Source organism: Caretta caretta, chromosome 27, assembly GCF_965140235.1.
Source record: "Caretta caretta isolate rCarCar2 chromosome 27, rCarCar1.hap1, whole genome shotgun sequence".
NCBI classification, from domain to species: domain Eukaryota; kingdom Metazoa; phylum Chordata; order Testudines; family Cheloniidae; genus Caretta; species Caretta caretta.
The window spans coordinates 13,035,549-13,056,123 of record NC_134232.1 but is presented as its reverse complement, the minus strand read 5'-3'; the positions used below and the strand labels follow the sequence as shown (position 1 = coordinate 13,056,123).

The 20,575-nt window shown below is 52.5% G+C and overlaps 3 protein-coding genes across 3 annotated transcripts in view; 2 read left to right on the top strand and 1 right to left on the bottom strand.

The window, feature by feature from the left end:
- Positions 1-291: 291 nt before the first annotated feature.
- On the top strand, positions 292-1,676 carry LOC125626846 (nuclear factor 7, brain-like). Its single transcript, XM_048830354.2, has one exon. The coding sequence runs from the start codon at positions 603-605 to the stop codon at positions 1,647-1,649; it is 1,047 nt and encodes a 348-aa protein (XP_048686311.2). The 5' UTR covers positions 292-602; the 3' UTR covers positions 1,650-1,676.
- Positions 1,677-2,253: 577 nt separating this feature from the next.
- On the top strand, positions 2,254-6,511 carry MIEN1 (migration and invasion enhancer 1). The gene is made up of 4 exons (XM_048830137.2): positions 2,254-2,355; positions 3,355-3,452; positions 4,561-4,637; positions 5,235-6,511. The coding sequence occupies exons 1-4, from the start codon at positions 2,297-2,299 to the stop codon at positions 5,316-5,318; spliced, it is 318 nt and encodes a 105-aa protein (XP_048686094.1). The 5' UTR covers positions 2,254-2,296; the 3' UTR covers positions 5,319-6,511.
- A 986-nt stretch (positions 6,512-7,497) lies between these two features.
- ERBB2 (erb-b2 receptor tyrosine kinase 2) overlaps positions 7,498-20,575 on the bottom strand; it is a 52,549-nt gene continuing 39,471 nt past the window's right edge. The window contains exons 20-27 of the mRNA XM_048830136.2: positions 16,903-17,088; positions 15,907-16,062; positions 14,727-14,802; positions 14,490-14,636; positions 13,784-13,881; positions 12,867-13,040; positions 12,157-12,430; positions 7,498-10,663 (exon numbers count right to left, since the gene is read on the bottom strand). Of these exons, the coding sequence (XP_048686093.1) occupies positions 10,293-10,663; positions 12,157-12,430; positions 12,867-13,040; positions 13,784-13,881; positions 14,490-14,636; positions 14,727-14,802; positions 15,907-16,062; positions 16,903-17,088 (1,482 nt within the window). The 3' untranslated portion in view covers positions 7,498-10,292. The remainder of the gene's footprint in view (positions 10,664-12,156; positions 12,431-12,866; positions 13,041-13,783; positions 13,882-14,489; positions 14,637-14,726; positions 14,803-15,906; positions 16,063-16,902; positions 17,089-20,575) is intronic.

Here is a 20,575-nt window from a genome sequence, read left to right as displayed (position 1 = left end):
AGGACATTCTCATAACCTCATATGAATTGATGATATACATATTTTGATGGAACAATAGGTTTCAGCACACCATAACCTTTCCCCTGATACCTCACACGGCCTGCTTTATATGCAAGATCACAATTCTATATAAATGAGGAATATGGGGGTTACAGGGCACTCCCCCATGGTATAGAATGTCACAGTGAGAGAATCTAGATGTGCTCAGATGGCAGGCCTGGTGGGTATTTCAAACTCAGCCTTTATTCCACTGCAAGCTTTGTACTGTAGATAAGGAGAGGTCTCCAGCCTTTGGCAAACACCAGCAGATTTCACAAGCAAGGAGTACCTGGCTGGGCTCCTCCCACTGCATTCAGAGAAACTGAAACTTATGCACTACTTAGTGAAGAACTGGTAACCAGGACTTCTCCCAGGGCCAGTGGGGCTGGGCTTTGCAGTACCTTGCTTCCTGTGCACCGCGGACAGCTGTTGCCTTTAGGAAGTGTAACCCTGCTGGAGTGCCGGCAGATCCAGCTGTGGGGAAACCCCACCGAAGGGTTGCTAAATTCCCATCAGTACAGCTGAAGCAGCAGAGGGACGGGAAGGAGGGCAGTGGTTCTGCCATGGAGGCTCCTCAGAGGCACCCAGTGGGGCAGAGTTGTGATAAAGAAATAGAAGACGTGGTCTGTAAGTTCCTGGAGGCTCAAGAGGGTGTGGAAAAGCTCCAGAGCTGCTACAAGAAAAGGATCCAGGCTACTCAGAATGACCTGCAGTCCCTTCGGGAGGAGGTGATGGGGGACTTCCGAAAGATGCACAGCTTCCTGTATGCTGAGGAGCAATCTGTGATGGCCAAGATTGGCCAAGAAGAGAAGCAGGTACTCAGCCGCCTGGAGAACAGAGTGACAGACATCACCAAGAGGGCAGCTTGTGTTCTGGAGCTAATGGATTACTTGAGTGAGGTGGAGGACCATGATGGGCACCTAACAGGTATGGCTGATAGCCAGGTGGATCATCTAAAGACAGAGCTGACCAGGCGTAGCAAGGAGCTGAGACACTACAGGCCCGCTGTCCTCTCCAGCCCTTCTCTGACGTACATGGTTTGTAGAAGGATGCTGTGGTATGTGATGCGGTCTGCTCTGGAGCGCCTCACCCTGGACCCGAAGACAGCCCATTCGCACCTGCAGCTCTCCGAAGACCTGAAATCGGCAAAACTGGGACCCAGTGCCCAGGCTGTCCTGGAGGACCCCCAGCGCTTTGAGCCATGTCTTTATGTCCTCTGCTCTCAGGCTTTCCGCGCAGGCAGGCACTACTGGGAGGTGAGCGTTGGGGGCAAAAGCAACTGGGTGATTGGGGTAGCCAGCCACTGTGTCAACCGCAAGGCAACAGAAGATCTCAAACCTGAAAATGGATACTGGGCCCTTCGGAAGATACCCGGCAACCGTTACTATGCCCTGTCCTCACCCCCAGCCCTCCTGACCCTGGATTCCAGCCCCACGCAGGTGGGCATTTGCCTGGACTATGAGAGCGGCAGGGTTGGGTTTTACAACGCCGAGTGCATGGCAGAGATCTGCACCCTCGGGGGCAACTTCCAGGAGCCCTTGCACCCTTTCTTCTGCCCCGGCCTGGTGCTGGCCGAGCAGGACTATGAGCCTCTCCGGGTGTGCAATTAGAGCAGGGAGAGGGAGAGCGGCCGCATCGCCACCGCTGCCCCCACCCTGGTTCCCTCAGCAAATGGGGGGCAGGGGGGCGGTCTGGGGGGGGGAAGTTAACTGCGAAGTGACGGTTTCAGATCGGTGGAAGGAAAGAGGCGAAATAAACCAAGTGCTGCCCCGCGACGCCTGGGCGAGTTTCATTTGCGGGGGGCTTGGGGCGCGAGTGGGATCAGGGGATCCTGGCCCCCCCAGAGAGGATGAGACGGGCTTTCGCAGCAGGAGGTTCAAAACGCCGGCGGGCGGCGGGCAGGGGTTGGGGAGGCGCCTGCAGGGAAACAAAACCTGGGCCGGGGGGGGGGGGTCTCCCCAAAACAAACACGAGATGGGGGTGCCTGGGCCTGAGGGGCTCGGCCCCTGTGTGTGGGAGGTGGGGGGGAGGGGGATCAGTTATGGGGGGGGCTGGTGAGCTGGGGGGGAGGGGGATCAGACCCGGGAGGGGGAGGGGGGGCTGGTGAGCTGGGGGGGGGAGGGAGGCTGCAGTTCCCCGCTCCGCCGCCAGGGGTCGCTAGAGCGCGGGGCCGGCGGCGGCGGGAGAGGCGGATCCCGGAAGCGCCCCCCTGCACGTGACCAGGGAAGCCGGAAGCGCGAGCGGGGGGGGGGTCGGGATGAGCGGAGGGTCCGAGCCGGCGGCGCCCGCCGGGCTCCGCATCGTGGTGGAGTATTGGTGAGAGGCCGCCCCCCCCCCCGCGGGATGGGGCGCTACGGGGGCGGCGTGGGCAGGGGTGTTTGTCGTGGGCTCTCGGCCGGGTGGGTCCTAGGGGGGCTCTAGGGGGCTGGTGGGAGTTTTTTGGGGGGGCTGTTGGAGCATGGGGGGTTGAGGGGGCTGTTGGGAGCGTTGGGGGGGCTGTTGGGAGCGTTGGGGGGGCTGTTGGGAGCGTTGGGGGCTTGTGTGGGCTCTTGGGGAGGCTGTTGGGAGCATTAGGGGGGCTGTTGGGGGCTTGTGTGGGCTTTGGGGGGGCTGTTGGGAGCATTGGGGGCTTGTGTGGGCTCTTGGGGGGCTGTTGGGAGCATTGGGGGAGCTGTTGGGAGCATTGGGGGGGCTCTTGGGGGCGCTGTTGGGAGCATTGGGGGATTGGGGGGCTCGGGTTGGAGGTTTTGTGGGCTCTTGGGGGGCTGTTGGGAGCATTGGGGGGCTCTAGGGGGTTTTGGGGGCTGTTGGGAGCATGGGGAGTTGGGAGGCTCGGGTTGGAGGTTGTGTGGGGTTTTGGGGAGCGGTTGGGAGCATTGGAGGGTTGTGTGGGCTCTTGGGGGGTTGGAGATTGGGTGGGCTCTTGGGGGGCTGTGGGAGCATGGGGGGTTGTGTGGGCTGCAGAGGGGATCTTGTCATGGAGGGAATGTGGTGGGGGAGTGTTTAGTGGTGGGCTAAATTAGGCAGATTGGAGTTATTGGCAGTTCACAGAGAGGGGACTGTAGTTTAATGAGTGCATAGGGGGATGTGAGGCTCAGTGGGAATGTGATGGTCTTTAGGGGGATGCCCCATATCCATTCCACCATCTTTGCGTGTTGCTCTGCAGTTCAGCTCCCACTAGATCTTTGCTCTGTATAGCAATGCATTGAAATTTGTCTTCCTCATGTTAGCCTCTCAGCAGCTCCAGTAGCCTCTCCAAAGCTTTACCCTGTGTGTGTCTTTTTCAACCATCTGTTTTTCTTCCTTTTTTATCAGTGAGCCCTGTGGGTTTGAGTCCACTTACCTGGAATTGGCAAGTGCAGTGAAAGAAGAGTACCCAGATATAGAAATCGAATCCAGGCTTGGGGGGAAAGGTAGGATTTTCCACCAAACTTTCGCAACTACTTAGGTGCGACCATGCCAACCTTGCAGCCTCAAAGCTTTGTCCTCTAAAGGCCACCTAGGTGACATGTCTTGTGTATTGGCAAATAATTCAAGGGTGAAAGGGGTTAAAAGTGCAGAGAGGAGGAGACTGCTTTGGTCCCATACACATGGTTTTCCTAGAGGATATGTAACTCATTGGGCCAGGACCTGCTAACCACAAGAACTGCCTCTTTCTGCAGCCAACTGAGAATGTCGGGCTCAACAGGAATGCAGCAAGTGATGGATCTCAGTTTGAAACCTTCAGGACCGTGGGGCAGGGCTTTTTTGGTTGAGATTCATGGTATGGAATGCCCTTTTACCAGTGACCTGCTGGAATCTGCATCTTCTAGGGCCCTGGGCAGAACAAAGCTATGTGCATATAAAGAATCCCCTTTATGTTTGCTACACCCCAGACCAGTCTTGTCTTATCACGAGGGACTCTACGCCACATATGCACACGACCCAGTCTGTTCCTGCTTAGCACATGGTGTCTGACAAGGTCACTGCCTCAGACCAAGTGATGTGGGCAGTAATCTTAATGGGGGAGAGGATACTTAACATTATTCAGGTGGGTTCAATTGTACGAGGATGTTGGGATATTACTGTACACAGAAACTGATCTTTAACTGCAAATTTGAAGCTGTGTAATCTAATACAGCAGGACTCCTGGGTTCTGTATCTGAATGTCGCGCCTTTTGGGTGACCAGGGGCAAGTCATGTGGCTTGCTTTCCTCTTCTGTAAAGCGAGGATAATAGTTCCTGACCTCATGGTGAGGTTGTGAGGGGGACATTTTATGTGAGGGGTGTAGGACATTTTATGCAGCTCTTTGAGATCCTTGGATTAAAAGCACATATTTTAAGACAGACCTAGCACAGGCTTATAGCATAGCATCAGTTAGATAGTTTTTTCCTTGTTTGCTGTCTGTATGCTTAAACTGACTGAATGCCCTGATCTTCAGCATTGAGTAAGTGATCCTGTGGGACTGATCAGTGAATTAAAAATGTAGTTTGGAAGTGTCTGTGGATTGTTACAGCTCGGTTGTGTTTACTGTTTTTAAGGTGCCTTTGAAATTGAAATCAATGGGCAGCTTGTCTTCTCCAAACTAGAGAATGGTGGCTTTCCTTATGAGAAGGATGTAAGTATCCAGATCCCAGCTTGACCCTTGCATCAGCCTGTGTGGAATGTGCCTATAGGGACGCTCCTGTTTACAACAATCCCTTTCTGACGGAGAAGCTTTCTATTTTTGGAAGTGACAGGCTTTTCAAAGGCATTTCATCATCCTAGGGCTTTGCTACTCTCCTCATAATGTATCAAGGCACATTTCAAACTGAAGGGCATGTTATTACAATCAGAACCCTGCTGCCTGTAACAAGAATTCAGACACCATCCTGGACCCTGCTTTAGTGCAGCTTAAACCACAAACTGTTGTCTGCCTCTAATATTACTTGGCTTAGAAACTTTGGCCAGCATTTTCAAAAATGAGTAGTGATTTTTGGATGCCTGGCTTGAGACACCTTTTAAGGTATCTTGATTTTTCAGAAGGGGGGTGCATAGCATCTTCTGAGAGTCCAGTCCTTGAAACTGTTTCAGGCTGAGCCCACAAGATCAGTAGACACTACTGCAGTTTTGGCCCATGCGTGTGGAGAGGGCTCAGTAATTCTTCTCCATTAGAGGCCTATGGGAGAATCTTTGGAGGGATTAATGCCTTTCCATTCTGTCTCTTGTTCTCTAGCTCATTGAAGCAATAAGAAGAGCCAGAAATGGGGAACCACTCGAAAAAATCACCAACAGCCGTCCCCCCTGTGTCATCCTGTAGCCCCGGCAGCACCCTCGTCACTACATGTGTTCTGTTCTGATCACCTTCAGCTCTGCCCATCCACTCTTAAATCTCATTACCTTGCTGCTTTGCTCCTCTCTGCCTTCTGGCTTAATTATTTTACTATATGGCCAGGCAGCATCATGTGTGGAAGAGACATCAAGGTAACTTGAATCTCTAACTTTGCTGTACAAAGAGGCTTGTGAGGAATGGCATCACATCAGGTGACTTGGGACTGGAGATGGGTTAGCTGAGAGCTTACTACATGTTGCTGTTGGGGAGGAATGACTAAACTTTGGTACTACTTTGTGCATGTCCTCTAACCCCAGACAGCCACCCAAACCCCAAGGAGGAGGAGAGCAGCCTCATGCCATCATTTTCTACCCCCTTCCATTCCGTAAATGTCCCCGTTTCTCCTATTTCTGTAGCACGTACTTGGGCAACTTCTTGCCTTGCTGTCACCCTCCCTTAAAATCCAAGTAGGTTGGGTGGAGTCTACCAGAGACCAGATTGCCCTTCCTGTCCCCACCAAGGGTTCTAAGTGCACTGAGGAAGCTCTGCCTGTTTTGGTTAGCACTGTGGTAACATGGAAATGAGAGAGGCTTCCTGCCATAGAGTAGGAGATAGTCAGTGTTTTGGGGCAGAGAACTGACCACAGTGGTTATGAAGACCTGGTGATTTGGATCAGAAGGTTTTAGAGAAGAACTGAATTGTTCTTAAATGCTAAATACTATTGTTAATCATTTAAAAATACCCTTGTCACTGTTTAGACCAGTGCTAAAGCAGGATCAATTAGACATCAGTTTTTGGATAGTAAAATCCCTTTCTTATTTTCCTCTCCTCCTGCGAGAACCATAATTAGTGACTGACTTCTAATTGCCCATCTGCTCCCTGCAGAAAACTTCCCCCTCCACTCCACTCCACCCCTCCTGTTTAACACCCAATTTTCACTTTTCTATTGTCATGACTTTGCCCTTTGACACTGAATGCCAAGGGGGTGAATGAGCTAAAGGATAAAGTGCTAAGTGACTTAAGAGAATGCTGGTGTTAAAGATAAGAACCTGGCAGTGCCAATGAAATTCTGGCTACCCAGTGTCTAATTTATGCTTTAAGGGAGGGTGATTCTATTTATTATAGACTGTGTATTAAAAAAAAAAAAAAGCCAGTAGTAAATAAAATCACAGTAAAACCTTGTTCCTTTTTTACTTTGTCGGGGAGTATAAATGACCGGGGAGATTATTACTGTGTTATAAGATAGGGGTACAGTGCACTGGGCTATGAAAGCTTTGAAACTCTAGCTGTGGTTACAGTAGCGGGCAGGTGAATATTGTTCATGGATTTCAGTCACCTGGAACTCTGGGTTGCCCAAAATATGTCGCTTGAGGGTTGCAACCCCTTTGATTAGAAAGGTTGTTCAGAGAAAACCGTTTTATTTGCGCTTGTGGGTGCTGTATGCTAGATGAATAATTTTGCACTTGTAAAAAGTGTTTTTGTGCACTGAGATAGCGAACGATGTAAAATCCTAGTGGAGACAAAAGGCATAGGGAGCTTTTTACCTGCATGCAGCTAGATGAGGTCAATCCCTGTACCCCCTGAGGTTGATCTGGTCTAGCTGCATGCAGGTAAAAAACTCCCTATGCCTTTGTCTTCACTAGGATTTTACATCGTTCGCTATCTCAGTGCACAGACACACTTCTTTTTCTGGCAGCGAAGACAGCTTCATTTTACGAAGAGAGAACCTGAGGCAAAAGGCCAAGGGACTGCCTTGAGTGCAGATGAAATGCGCAAGTTTGCTATCTCAATGTAGAAACACACTGTTTTTGCAGCAGGTACTCAAAGGAGATTTTCCTAATGGGTGAAAGGATTAGGCCTTGTCTACGCTGTCAGAGCGTACACTTGAGTGCTTCAGTGTAGACACTACCTACGCTGACGGAAGGGGTTGTCCCATTGTTTTAGGTAATCCAGCTCTACACAGAGAATTGGGTCGGTTTAACAATGCCACTCAGGGGTTTGGGTTTTTCACACCCCTGACCGATGTTGTTAAACCAATCTATTTTTCTAGTGTAGACCAGCCCTAAGTTAGTGTTTAGAAATTGTGCATACACAGGAAGGTTAGGCTCTGAGTATTTCAATGCCAGTATGGGTTCCCTGATTAGAAAAGCAAATGAGTTAAAAGATAGAAGGTGAACAGCTCAGATGTGTTAATGTTTCACAGCTAGCAAGCTCCTTGGCTCAAAGCATAATGGCTGCTGGAATATACAGAAGACAGAGCTGACAGGATGGGCCAAGTGCTCATTAATATCACAAAATGCTCTTTCTCTCTAGTGAAAACAACATTGACGAAGAAATTTGAGACTGTCTCCTTCAGTTAGCTTGGCTGGAGACTTGGATAGGATTCATAGTTCAGCAAATTGGGCAGAAATATTTCTTCTCAGATTTTTCTTTAATGGCCAGAAAAAATTACTTTACTCTCCCCTTTGGTATGTTTTCCATCTTAATGAGGATGGGAACTAGTTTGACTGGCCATCAGGCTCAGAAATGCTGGTCGGATTAATTGTCCATGGCATCTCAGAGAGAATAGACATTTCTGTTCTATCTTTGTGGTTTTAATGTACTCCCCACCACGGTATCTGAGCTCCTAGTCAGCCCAGAGGAGTTAATAATCGAGGTTAAACTGAGCAGTTGGCTGATTCTAATCAAACCATTCACTGAAAAATTCCAGGTTGAGAAATGCTGTTGGTTACCTTCACTTTTTCCAGCAGTGAGTCAGAAAGGTGGATGTCTTTTCAGGTAATGCAGGTGAACCGGTCCTCTTAGTAGGATTCATTAGTCATTTCTCAATGAAGACTGGCAGGGACTGGAGGCTTCAGATCTCCTTTCTCTCCCATCAGATGGCTAAATTGGATTGAATTACTCATCATAATCATTGTTTAACATCAAACAGATGTTAAAGTAGGCCTTGGCAGAAGGGCTTTGCCATGTGTCTGCCTCAGTTTTCCAGCCTATATAACAAATGACTTAACCTAGATCCCGGTTCTGAGGGGTAGGTAACGTGGTTACATCCCTTTGCTCTCCTGCACAGGGGGGTGCTACAGCAGTGCTAAGGGTTACTATCTGCTGCGGATGCTGAATGCTCAATATTCCTACTTCTAAAAGTTTTCTGAGAGGAGAAAGTAAACAGCAAACACATTTGCCTCACACAAGAAAGAAAGGAGATGTGCACTCTTGGGGGAAAAACGCTTCAGACAAATAGAGTAGAAAAACAATGTACAGTCAAATATACAAATAGTTTTGATACAGTTGATTAAAAACAATCCATCAGTCACCTCGTACAATGCATAAAACTAACATTTTTAAACAGGATCTGGGGATGTCTTATCACAAGTCAGCTTATCCCCCTGAGAAGTTTTGTAAGAGCAAACTTCTCTCTAGCACATGTAGGTCTGGGAAGGTTTGAATTGAGAAGGGCCAGGTGGAGAGTTTGAATGTTATCTAGGGCATTGCATGACAAACCAATGTAAACCTAAACGGATATAGGGAGAGATTGAGGCTTTAACAGAAGTCTCTGGGGGATTACCACACTGGAAGACCCAAGCCAGTTTTGGAAGTGGATCATTGCTCTTTAGTGTCATATGCGGCCCTCTTGAATAATTTGGAGGGGCAATGAGTGACTGCCGATTTAAAAAATAAATACTCCAGGTAGAGGGATGAGGAAGCCATTGCATTTATGCGGACAGTGCCACTTCAGTGGGAACAGGCTGTGCTCCTTCCTTTTAGTTCATTGTCTTAAAACAGGAAGTCAAAGCAAGCATGACCAGCTCAGTGGGTGATCTCATGGTGTGAGAGGTTGTACAATAGCAAAGCAATACCTGTCTCCACCCCGCACCCGTTTCGCAGAGCTTGGACAGAGGCCTGGTTCCCAGCTCCACGGGCAGTTGGAATGAAGGTCTGTTGAGTAGGTTGCTGTAGCTGCTGGAAAGGACTGGTACCCTGATCTCCATTCCTTGTCTCTCGTTCCCATCCTGTTCTCCAGAATGGGTGCTGAATTGGACAGCTGAGCTGTCCTGTCCTTGGCCAGTAGCTGTACTAACAGTGGTCTGGTCATACCTCCTCCCTTGCTGCTCTTGATTACTTATTACAGAGAAAGCTCTGAACTACAGTGCCTGCCGCATGCTTCATCCTAGTTCTCTGAATTGTTGAGGGGCAGGGAAGGGCTACTCACTGATGCGGGCAGCTCCGATCCACCACCACTTTTAAATCCTGTCCTGTTAAAGCTTTTCCATGGGTGTCTTAAAAAAAACATTACTGGTAACCCCCTTCAGGCTGTGAGAGCACATCCGCCCTTATCAGTACCCCACGTGAATGAAGGCCTGTCCCCCACCCTTCCTGTTAACGATGCAGCAAGGAGAAGAGACGCCAGTGGTTTGCCACCCCTGTAGGCTTCGTTTCACATTTTTCCAGTCAGAATCACTCTGATTAAAGCCCTTGAATTTTAACCCCACCATTGACCTGACTCTGGCTTTTATAAGCCAAGCGGCCCCATGGTTGGCATGTGGAAGTGGGAGGGGTCTGACAATCCCTGCACAGAGAAGGTGGAGATGGAAGAGACCCCATAGGTCCCATGTTTTCCATAGACACCAAGGTATTTGTCAAAATGAATCCAGTTTCGTAGATAAATGAAGGACAGGCTTGTTGAAAGCAATGCTCAGCCCCTACATCCTCGCTGGAATGAGACGAGGACCAGCCCTGTTCGGTCCTTTTGGGTCATCTCCAGTCATCAACCAGATCTAGTTTTAAGAGGACTGGCAGAGCTGCCTTTGAGCAATAGTTACGGGCCTTGGTGCTATTCTTCCCTGGAGCCCTTCATTACAGGACTCCTGCACGCTGCATAAATGAATTGTTACCATTCATACATTGATACATATCCAAGCTGCCTTGGCTGAAATAGCTTCCTCTGCTGACCAGGCGCAGCCCTTAATCTGATGTGTCCTTGGGCGGCGGGATGGACGCGGTGAGGCCAAGATACTCTGGATTCTCGGCAGTCGGAGTCGTGGTGAAGCCATTGGTTGTGGAGCCTGGTTCGGCAGGATTGACTTTGGAAGGGTCCTGGTTCCAGTAGTAAGGGTTGTCAAAGGCCTGCGTGAAAGCACTTGCCAAGGAAAGGTTGTGTGGGGTCAGGTACTCTGGATTCTCCACGGCATTGGCGAAGCTGCCTTGGAAAGGGTTCTTTGGTTCCTTGATTAGCCCGTTCTTTCCCAGGTGTCCCTTTGGCTTCTCAAGTGTGGACACCTGGGATCTTTGGTGCTTGCTAGGTGAGAGGCAATCCTCCATCTGGTTCACATACTCTACAAATGGGAGACAAAATGTCTAATGAATCACGGAAACTGGGCCTTGTTTCCGACCTCCCCATGCAGCTTGGAGCCCGTTCGCTCTTAGTACTTTGCAAAGCCTAGCTTTTTAAAACATTCCACCACTTCCCTTTGGGGGCATTGCCTCCCAGCCAAGTAACTTTATTCCAGGGCTTTGGAGCTGTGCTTCGGCTCCGCTCCCGCTCCAGGCAAAAACCTGCAGCTCCACTGCTCCGTGCTCCAGCTCTGGGCTCCACTCCAAAGCCCTGCTTTATTCTGCTTTCCTTTGCAGCTTCCTCTACTGGCCGTTACCCATAGGCAGGACAGGGGGCTGGATGGCTCAAATTGTCTGGAAAGTCCTGTATTCCGGACAGATCAAACTTCCCCTGCTGTTCAGTCTGAATTTGCCCTTACTTCATTTCATCCTATTGCTCCCAGCTGTGTGACACTAAACGGTTCCTCCTGGAGGTTCACACCCTTTAGACTTCGGTGGGTGGTTGGGTCCCTGGTTTAGTGATTTGGGAGGTGAGATTTTATACTTTGACTATTTCCCTTGCTGCCAGTCTTCCTAAGCTCATGATCCCTCTGCCCTGTTTTTCATTTGACCTTGTTTTACCTTTTCATCACCTCCCCCCCCCCCCCCCCCCCCCCACATACACAGAGGAACTGGCATAACAGCTTGTTTTAGCGCCTTCCTTTCCCCTCCCCCCCAGCCTGGAAACTCGGAGAAATGGCCTAACTCCAAAGCTATAAAGCCGTAAGTGACACCAATACGGCGTCTCTAGTGCAGAGTAGAGGCATCGTTGCAAGAGTCACAGGCGGGGGCTGTGGGGTTGGAGTGACCCACGAGCACCTTATCCAGGGCTGGTTGGTTCCACCCAGTTGGCAGAGTCATTAAAATCACAGCCACCCTGTATCCTGCTTTCTCATACTCCTTCCTTGAGCCATGATCAGCAATTGCTTGAGGCTGGAGTGTTTCTGTATAATGCTATGCCCTTTGCTGAGGCTCCCAAAGAACAGCAGAGCCAGTGGTTAGGGGACTGGCCTTAGAGGTAGGAGACAGAGGGTCAATTTCCTGCTCCTTCACACCTCCCCTCTTGCCCTGTGACCTTGGGCAAGTCACTTAGCTTCTCTGTGCCTCAGTTCCCCCTCTGTGCCTCCCAGGGGGTTGTGAGGATAAGTCCATCACAGTGAGAGACGGCCATGTAAATACTGGAGATAGTGCTTTCCAAGTATTCATGAATTAGGTCTCGAAAGCTCCTGAGAGCCAGCCACCCTCATTTCAGAGGGGGAAACTGAGGCAGAGAGGGGCAGGGGACTTACCTGAGGTCACCCAGTGAGTTGGTGTCAGAGCTGGGTATAAATCCCCATCACCTGAGTCCCAGTTCTGTGCATTTGCCCCAAGAACACCTCCCCTGCTCATGCTCAGCTTCATCCCCGGCCAGAAAAGGGCAGTTTCCCCCGTGGAGGGCTGTGTCCGACCTCCATACCTGGAGCTGTGCTGCAGGATGACGGGCTAATGTAGCTCTCCGATTCCGGCCCCTCGTTCTTGTCACTTGAGACGCTGGTGGGGTCCTCGCTGTAGCGCTGGAGGGTGCTGGCCTCCCGCACAGGCGGGCTCTGAAGGGGTTTGCTTGCCACGTAGTCCCTGTCAAACATGTCGGGAGTGGGGCCCTTCGACTGCTCCAAGAGAGCCTTGCCCAGGTACGGATAGTGGGCCGAGTCCTCTGTCTCCTCTGCATCCACCTGGCTCTCTGTCGTGCTCTAGGGAGTGGGAGGAGACCAGAGCGGGAGGGATGATTGCTGAGGCCCTTGACTTCGCTGTCCATGGGGACCCTCCTCCTGAGCTGGCTCTGCCCCTGAAGCTGGGATGCAGGCACCCAACAAGCCACAGGGGGGAGGAGCTGCTTTTACACCGCAGGCGAATGAAGGCAACATAGCAGCTTATTACCTACCGGGCCAGATGGGGTCAGAGCCAGCCTCGAGGGAAGACAGTTCCTGGGTCACCCGCGCCCTCCTCCTCCGCAGCACCTGCCATTATTTCTCCCACCCAGTCCCGACCTGCTCTCACCGTGTGAATTCTCACCCGCACGCAGCTCAAGGTGGCTTGGCTGAAGCCCGGTGGCTGGCTTGGCAGCCTGGTTTGGCAATCCGCGGTATGGCTAAGTGAAGGCCCCGAAGCAGCGCCCGCCGCACTTACCCTGGTGGAAGGGATCCGGCTGCGGTAGCTGGCAGAGGGCTCTGCATTGAAGAAACCCTGGTGAGGGACCAGGTACTCCTCAGCATCCACCAAGTCCTGCATGTCGTCCTCTTCCAGCAGGGCGCGGTAGAAGGTGCTGTCTATGGGACTGCCCGGCACCATCATGTCGTCATTCTGTGGGGGGCAGAGACAGGGAGTTGAGGGCATTTCACCCTCGTTCTCATGCTCTACAAAGCACCAAGGACTCCCCAGGCTGGGATCACAACTCCAGGGGAAGTGGGCGGGCAGGACGATACTGTCGGGAAATTAACCCTTTAGCTGCTAGTCCTTATTGCAGCCTCTGCATATGGGTGATGCATTCTGCTCCAGATCCACGGAGACTGGATCTAAGTGGTTAACGGCCCCAAAAGGATGTCCCTTGATTAAAGGTTGGAACTATTCTTTGTGCTTCTCCGGCATGTTCCATCACAAGATCCCCATGCACGGGATGGACATTCATCCTCCCCACACCCCTGGGAGTAGGTCAGCATTATCCCTTTCCTACAGAAGGGGAATGTGAGCCGCAGAGAAGTGACTCGCCAGAGGCCGCGCAGTGAATCAGAGTCAGGGATAGAACCCAGGACTCCTGGCTTGTAGTTCCCTGCCTTACACCACACTTTAGCTTCCCAACTGGTAGAGAAGAACCCCAAACCCTAGACTTGCTGAGGAGCTGAATGGGGCAGGTGAAACCCGCTCACTTACTGGTTAGGTTGGGGTGTGGGTCCCCTAGTAGTGCCCCCACAGCAGGCCAAAGACTGAGCTTTTGGGAGCTAAGCAGTGGGGAGGGAGTTGGCTGCTGCCCGGGCCTCTTACTGAGAGACAGACACCCCCTGCTCCCTGCCAGGAGCAGTGTAGCGACCTAAGCCGCTTCCACATACCTGGATGACCACAAAGCGCTGTGGGTCCCTCGCCATACGGGAGAACTCTGTGACCAGCTCCCGGAACCTGGGGCGACACTCCGAGTCGATCATCCAACCTTTGAGCAGAGAGCAAGGCGCCAGTGAGCCCTAGGCATGTGCACCCCGTGTGAAGCTCTGCTCACTGATACAGGAGCAAGGACTAGTGCTAGGGGCCTGGTGAAGAGACACCTCCCAGCCCTTGTGACCCTCCCCTCAGAACATATATCTGAGCGTCGCCTCGGCCCCAGGAGGCTGCACCACCAAGGCGAGCTTGAAGGACTTTGTAGCGGGCGGGGGGGGGGGGGGGGGATTTCGCCTATTTACCCTCTGTCCCGATTAGGAGTAGGCAAAGCCCCAGTCCCTGTGCCCAGAAGGTAACCCAGCTCACCCACCCATGCCACAGGCCAAATGTTGGCCCGTCTTGCAAAGACACCCCGCCCTCTAGGACTGGTTGAACAGAGCTGGCTATTACCCACCCCAGAGGTTAGGCCCCAGGGTCTTTACCCAACAAATTCACCCTCAAGCCTCAGTCACATATTAGCAGGAGGGACCCCATCCTCTGAACCCCAGAGTCTTTTCTTCTGAGGCTCCAAGACCAAACGTGCCTCCCACCTGTACAACCCAGGAGTGGAGAATGGTGGGGGAGTGGCTAGTGAACGCCTGTGACAGTTAGGGCCCTCCGTACATTTCACCATGATCATGTAGACATCGATGGTGCAGATGGGAGGCTGGGGCAGCCGCTCTCCCTTCTCCAGGAGGTCGGGGATCTCTCGGGCCGGGATCCCATCGTACGGCTTGGCACCAAAAGTCATCAGCTCCCAGACGGTCACTCCTAGAAAGACAGACTCATCAGGGCCAGGAGCAATGGGACTTTTACCCCACACCCCTTGCAGCTAGGGATCCTGGAGACAATGCAACGTACCATAGCTCCAGACGTCACTCTGGTGCGTGAATCTCCTGCGCAGGATGGACTCCAGAGCCATCCACTTGATGGGAACCTGGGGCCGGAAAAACACAGAGCAGACTGAGCCTGTTCATTTCACCCTTGCCTTGTCATGTGTTCAGGAGCAGGGAGAGACAGGACGGGCACTAAGAGCTGCCTGCAGATATTGGCCAGGCTCCCTAGTCAGACTACATTACCCATGATGCACTAGTCTCCCCTCTGGGTGAGGGAACATGGTGCATCATGGGAGGAGCCTGGTGCATACTGGAGAATGGATGCCAAAGGGACCCAAAGTACAGCTGCTGTGAGGCCCCACGGCCGCGTTTTGGAGTGGAAGCATTTTGGGGTTGGGCCAAAATAGTTTGGATTTAGATTTTGTGCTGAGAATTTGAGGTTGAGAATTGACCGCGCTCAGCCAAGAGCTCGGCCATCCAACACAGGCCTTGACAGCACTCAACAGCATAACATCCAACAGGACCCGATGCCAGGAGGGAGGTAGCAGAGAACTGCTAGGTCCGCGTACGGCCACTGAACGTAGATCAGCCGTGTACCGGGCTAGTTCCAGCACCACGCTCTCCAAGAAGGCTTGTGGGGGAAACGGCCTCAGGTACATCATTTAGGTTTATGTCCACAGGGTCTTGACTGCAAGGTGTACCCCTGACCTGGCCTGTCCACACGGACAAGACTGGACCTCCAGGGGCTTGTGGGCGCGTCAGTTTCTGCAATTCGGATGCCTGGCAGCAATGAGCTAGAACGGTGCGTGGAGGCAGCACCCCCCTCATCCGGTGCAGCCACGGCTCGCTCTCTGCTTCTGATGACACCGAATAGCAACAAGGCCGCAGGCATTATCACCCAAGGAACACATTACAGTGACGGCCCCTCCCAAATCTGTGCGCCCGGGGGGGGCCCTGAAATGGCCCTGGTTTGGTTAGCTGCCCCCTGCTGGGGGGTGGGATGGGATGGGGATGACTCTCACAACCTGTTCCCCATGTGCCCAGCCAGCACTGGCAGCTCATGGTTGCCACGTGATACCAGTGAGCCATTGCTGTGGGGGTGTGGCACTGGGTGTCTCTGTGAGTAAAGGGTTGGAGTCTGGGCCCCTCCCCAGTGCCGCTGGCTTCTCCCAGTTCAGTTCCCTGGTACCCCCCACCTGGCTCACCTTTCCCCCGTCCGCGTGGTACTCTGTTTCATCGATGTCCAGCAGCCGGGCCAGGCCAAAGTCAGTGATTTTCACATGATTGGGGCTTTTCACCAGCACGTTGCGAGCAGCCAGGTCCCGGTGCACCAGCCGTACGTCCTCCAGGTAGCTCATCCCCTGAGGGGGGAGGGAGGAACCAGCATGGAGACCCGTAAGCCTCTCAGGCCCATGGTGGACTTCACAGGGACCCAGCTGGCTTGAGCCCCACCCCGGTTAGTAGTGCTCTGCACGTCAGAAGGTGTGAAAGCACTTTACAGACATTAGCCCCATTTTCTACATGGGGAAGCTGAGGCACAGAGCAGGAAAGAGACTTGCTTAAGGTCATCCAGTGAGTCAGTGGCATAGCCATGTACAGAACCCAGGGGTCCTAATGCCTACCCTCCTGCTCTAATTGCTAATTAATACTCCCCCTTAATTTATGGCTGGCCATCCTCCGCTTGTGCTGGAAGCAGCCTGCCCCCTATGTACCTAGGGCTGGCAGAAGCAGCTGCTGCGGTCGTGTATCCCGGTCGGGATAGAAAACAGCAGCTATGCTTTGATACTGATCACTTCCCACGGTGAGCAGCACCTTTCAGTCTGAAAGAACCAAACGGACTTGACGAACTATGCATGTACAGGGATAATGCAGCCACCTCTGGGGAGTGGAGGGCAGCATGAACGACCAGCACAGAGTGAAATTTCAAGGAGAGATTTTTGGCCTCAGGATCCTGAGACAACCCCCTTCCCGGCTCCATGCTTACAAGCCTGGCCATGGGGTCTTTAACACCCATGTAGAGCAGAGGGGATCTCAGGGCCCAAACAGCCTGGGAACCCTCTCCGGTGGAATGGCTGAGTCGGCCCTGCTGGAACGTGAACCTATGAGTGGCAAGAAGGCTCCTGATGCCGGTCGTCCCCCTGGCCTCTCTGGCAGGAGAGCTGCACCTGAGCCCCCTCGCCCATCCCCGGGGCTCCTCCTACCTTTGCGATCTGCACACACCAGTTGAGCAGGTCCTGGGAGCCGATGCGGTCCTTGTTCTCCCGCACGTAGTCCAGCAGGCAGCCGTAGGGCATGAGCTGGGTGACCAGCTGCACCGTGGAGGTGAGGCAGATGCCCAGGAGGCGGGAGACGTAGGGGCTGCCCACACCTGCCATCACGTAGGCCTCCTGGGGAGGAGAGAAACTGGCTTGGAGCAAAATCAACCCCGGCAGGACTCGACTTGGGGAGACTCCTGCCAGGAGCCTGGCCCCTAGAGCTGGCTTCCCACTCCCCTGCACCACGGAAAGGTCACGTGTGGGTCCACGGGGCAGAGATTCATGGCCCTGCCCAGCTACTCTTCGATTTCCACAGCATGGTCCAGCCAAGTCTGGGGCCTTGCAGCGTGGAGATCAAAGAGCAGAGCAGCAAGGAAAAAACGGCGGACAAGACGAGTCCATTGCTCCCCCTGCCACAAGTAGTAATTCTGCAAACATTGGTCACACGACAGCCTGTCTCTCTCCAGCAAATGGCTGTGCTGGGAGGCTCAGGCCCAGTCTGGGGGCGGGAGTGGCATATGGAGGCAGGCTAATACGCGTAGGCACCGACATTGGTAGCTTGGTGGGGAAAGTGCCCTGAGCCGGAGAGCTTGTACCCGCTACCCGCAGCCACTGATGGGAGTGTTGGGGACACTGGGCATGGCCACTAGGTAACTCGCGGGGATGGAAGACCACAAGTGTCGATGAAGCCCCCTTGCACTAGGCCCAAGTGTCCTTGGCCCCCCCCGCCTGGAGGCACTCGCAGCAGTTATGCTGAGGATCTGCAACAAGATGTTGCAGAGTCAGACTGCCTGAAACTAAACAAGGCCAAACAGGGCAGATATGGAAGAACAATGCTGAATAAAGCAGCTTTATGTATAGTTTAACAAATGATACAGAGAACAAGGGCACTAGCTGGTAACTGGATTGGCTGGCTATATGGATACTTAGGGCAGCTTGCTATTGGATAAGTATGCTGAAGAAAGGATGTATAAAAGCCTGTGTAACTTCCTGCTCTGTGTACAGGATTTGAGATTCTATTCTCCCTGTACCTTCTTTGAAGCTTCAAATAAACTTTTCTGCTTCTCCACCCCGTTGTGATTATTGGGTGAAGCACACCAGGTAGCGAACCCCCCCGCTGTTGCTCGCCTCTGGCACTGGGTGCCGGCAACAGCTTTTGGCGTCCCTGGGTGGGCGACGAGGCTGCTATTTAGCCTTGCCCAGACCCCTCCTGGAGGTCGAGGATTGCGGCGAGAACTGACGCCCAGCGCGCACTGGTGAGTCCATCGAGGGCCTCGGAGGAGATGCGATTTGATCGACCCCGGAGGGCACAATGGTGCAACGCACTCATATAGTGGAGAAGCAGCTGTGGGTGACGGTGAGGAACCGGTCCCTTGGATATAGGGGAGGAGCAGCTGCAGGCGACGGTGAGGAACCGGTCCCTTGGATAAGGTAGGAACCTTTTGAAATCCGGATTGTATGCTCTGTTGGAACCTGGGGATGCCCAGAGTTACCCTGTAGGTATGGGACAGGGACAGAGCTCGGGGGTTAGGGCACAGTGTACGCCCCTAGAATGCATTCTAGCAAACTGGAAGGTATTTGGTGCGGATCCGATGACTAAGAGTCAATTAAAATGATTCTGTACAGTTGACTGGCCTCAATATCAACTAGAGGACCAGGAGGGGTGGCCACCAGAAGGGTCAATTAATTACAACACGATCCTTCAGTTACTCCTGTTCTGTCAGAGAACAAGGAAATGGAATGAACATATGTATGCGCATTTGTTTCTGACTTTATGTACTCGACCAGATATTTTACAGCACTGTAATCTGACTCCGACTGGTTCGGTAGCAGCTAATGTTAGTCCCCAGACCCCACCCCCACTGTAACGGCAGAGCCGGTGTCCCCTTCGGCCCCTACACCCACACCTTGTCCCCACTGGTTGGCCTATACCCCTTAATCACCGAAACTAAAGTTGCCCGGTCTGGATCGGAAGGCGTCCGGCCACGACTATGCAGGTTTATACTCATGTGCCCTTTAATCCTGTGGATTTGGCTGCTTTCAAAGCACAGGCAGGAGAGTTTTCCACCAACCCAAGCAGGTTTATTTCAGTTTTTGAGGGATGTCTTAGCAGCCCCAAGCCGGACTGGGATGATTGTAACGTCCTCCTGCGAACCCTATTGTCTGAGGTTGAAAGACAACGGGTTGTGTCCAAGGCAAGGGAGGAGGCGCAGAAATGGTACGACCGGGATCATATTAATGTCCCTGACCCGGATGCACAAGTCCCCCGAGCAGACCCCAGGTGGGATCCAAATGATCATGGGGATATGACCCGCCTTACCTCCTATAAGGAGTTGCTTTTGCATGGACTCCGTCACTCGGCTGTCCGACATAATAATTGGGCAAAGCCATATGAAGTAATGCAGGATTTAAAAGAAAGCCCAGGGGCCTTTCTACAGCGTATTCGGGACACCATTCGACAGAACACTAATGCAGACCCCGATGATCAGGCAACTGAGTCAATTATTAAGGGAATTTTTACAAGCAGAGCAGCCCTGATATTAAGATAAAGTTACAAAAAAAGGAGGATTTAATGGGCATGACCATGGCACAAATCTTAGAGACTGCAAACCGAGCTTGTAGTCTGAGAGAGACAGAGAAGGAAAGAAAGCAAGTGAGACTGATGGTAACAGCGGTACAGGCCGGCACTAAGGGAAGTGGCCGGGGAGGAAGGGGCCATGGACGCGAATGTCCGGGCTCGCAGGAGAGACGACTGGGTCGCAACCAGTGTGCCTTGTGTCGACAAGAGGGACACTGGAAAAATGAGTGCCCAAAGAGGAAAGAAAAGGGGGGTGCCTCTATGATGGCGATGGTGGAGCAGGAATAGGGGTGTCAGGGGAGACGGACCACCCTACCCCCAGAACCCCGAGTAAAGATGCGGATGGGAAGCTCAGAAATAGATTTTTTAGTGGACTCTGGAGCGGCACGAACTGCCATAAATCGACCCCTTCAGTTGCCAGTAGCAGATTCCCTTACTGTGGTGGGAGCCACAGGCAGGGACACCAAGTGCCCCGTGTATGCCCCAGCGGAATGTGCTTTGGGAAACAGGACTATATCCCACAAGCTGGTATACCTCCCTGAGTGGCCAACGCCTCTGCTGGGACGGGATCTGCTTTGTCGCCTCGGTGCCACCCTGCATTTTACTGAGGATGAAATAACCCTTCCCTTACCCCCTGAGAATGCATGGATCATGACCCTTGCAGTTGAGTCCTCAGCTATGCAAGCCCCAGAATGGAGCCCGTGGGAAGACCAGGTGTACCCCCTCGTGTGGGCATCAGGGATCCCAGGAAAGGCCACCCACCAGACCCCCATTACTATTCAGCTCATACCAGGGAAAGGCCCAGTGCAAGTAAAACAGTATCCAGTCAAGAGGGAAGCCAGAGAAGGTTTACAGGAAACTATAGATCGATTCCTAACGTATGGTATTCTCTGGGAATGTCAGTCAGCCTGGAACACTCCCATTCTACCCATACAGAAGCCTGATGGCATGTATCGGCTGGTACAGGACCTAAGGGCAGTCAATGAACGGGTTAAGACTCTGCATCCTCTTATCCCTAACCCGTATACCTTATTGGCTTCT

Coding starts and splice junctions, on each gene's coding strand:
- MIEN1 (XM_048830137.2), top strand. CDS start 2,297: ATGAGCGGAGGGTCCGAGCCGGCGGCGCCCGCCGGGCTCCGCATCGTG. Junction 2,356..3,354: donor CGCATCGTGGTGGAGTATTG/GTGAGAGGCCGC, acceptor CTTTTTTATCAG/TGAGCCCTGTGGGTTTGAGT. Junction 4,638..5,234: donor GCTTTCCTTATGAGAAGGAT/GTAAGTATCCAG, acceptor CTTGTTCTCTAG/CTCATTGAAGCAATAAGAAG.
- LOC125626846 (XM_048830354.2), top strand. CDS start 603: ATGGAGGCTCCTCAGAGGCACCCAGTGGGGCAGAGTTGTGATAAAGAA.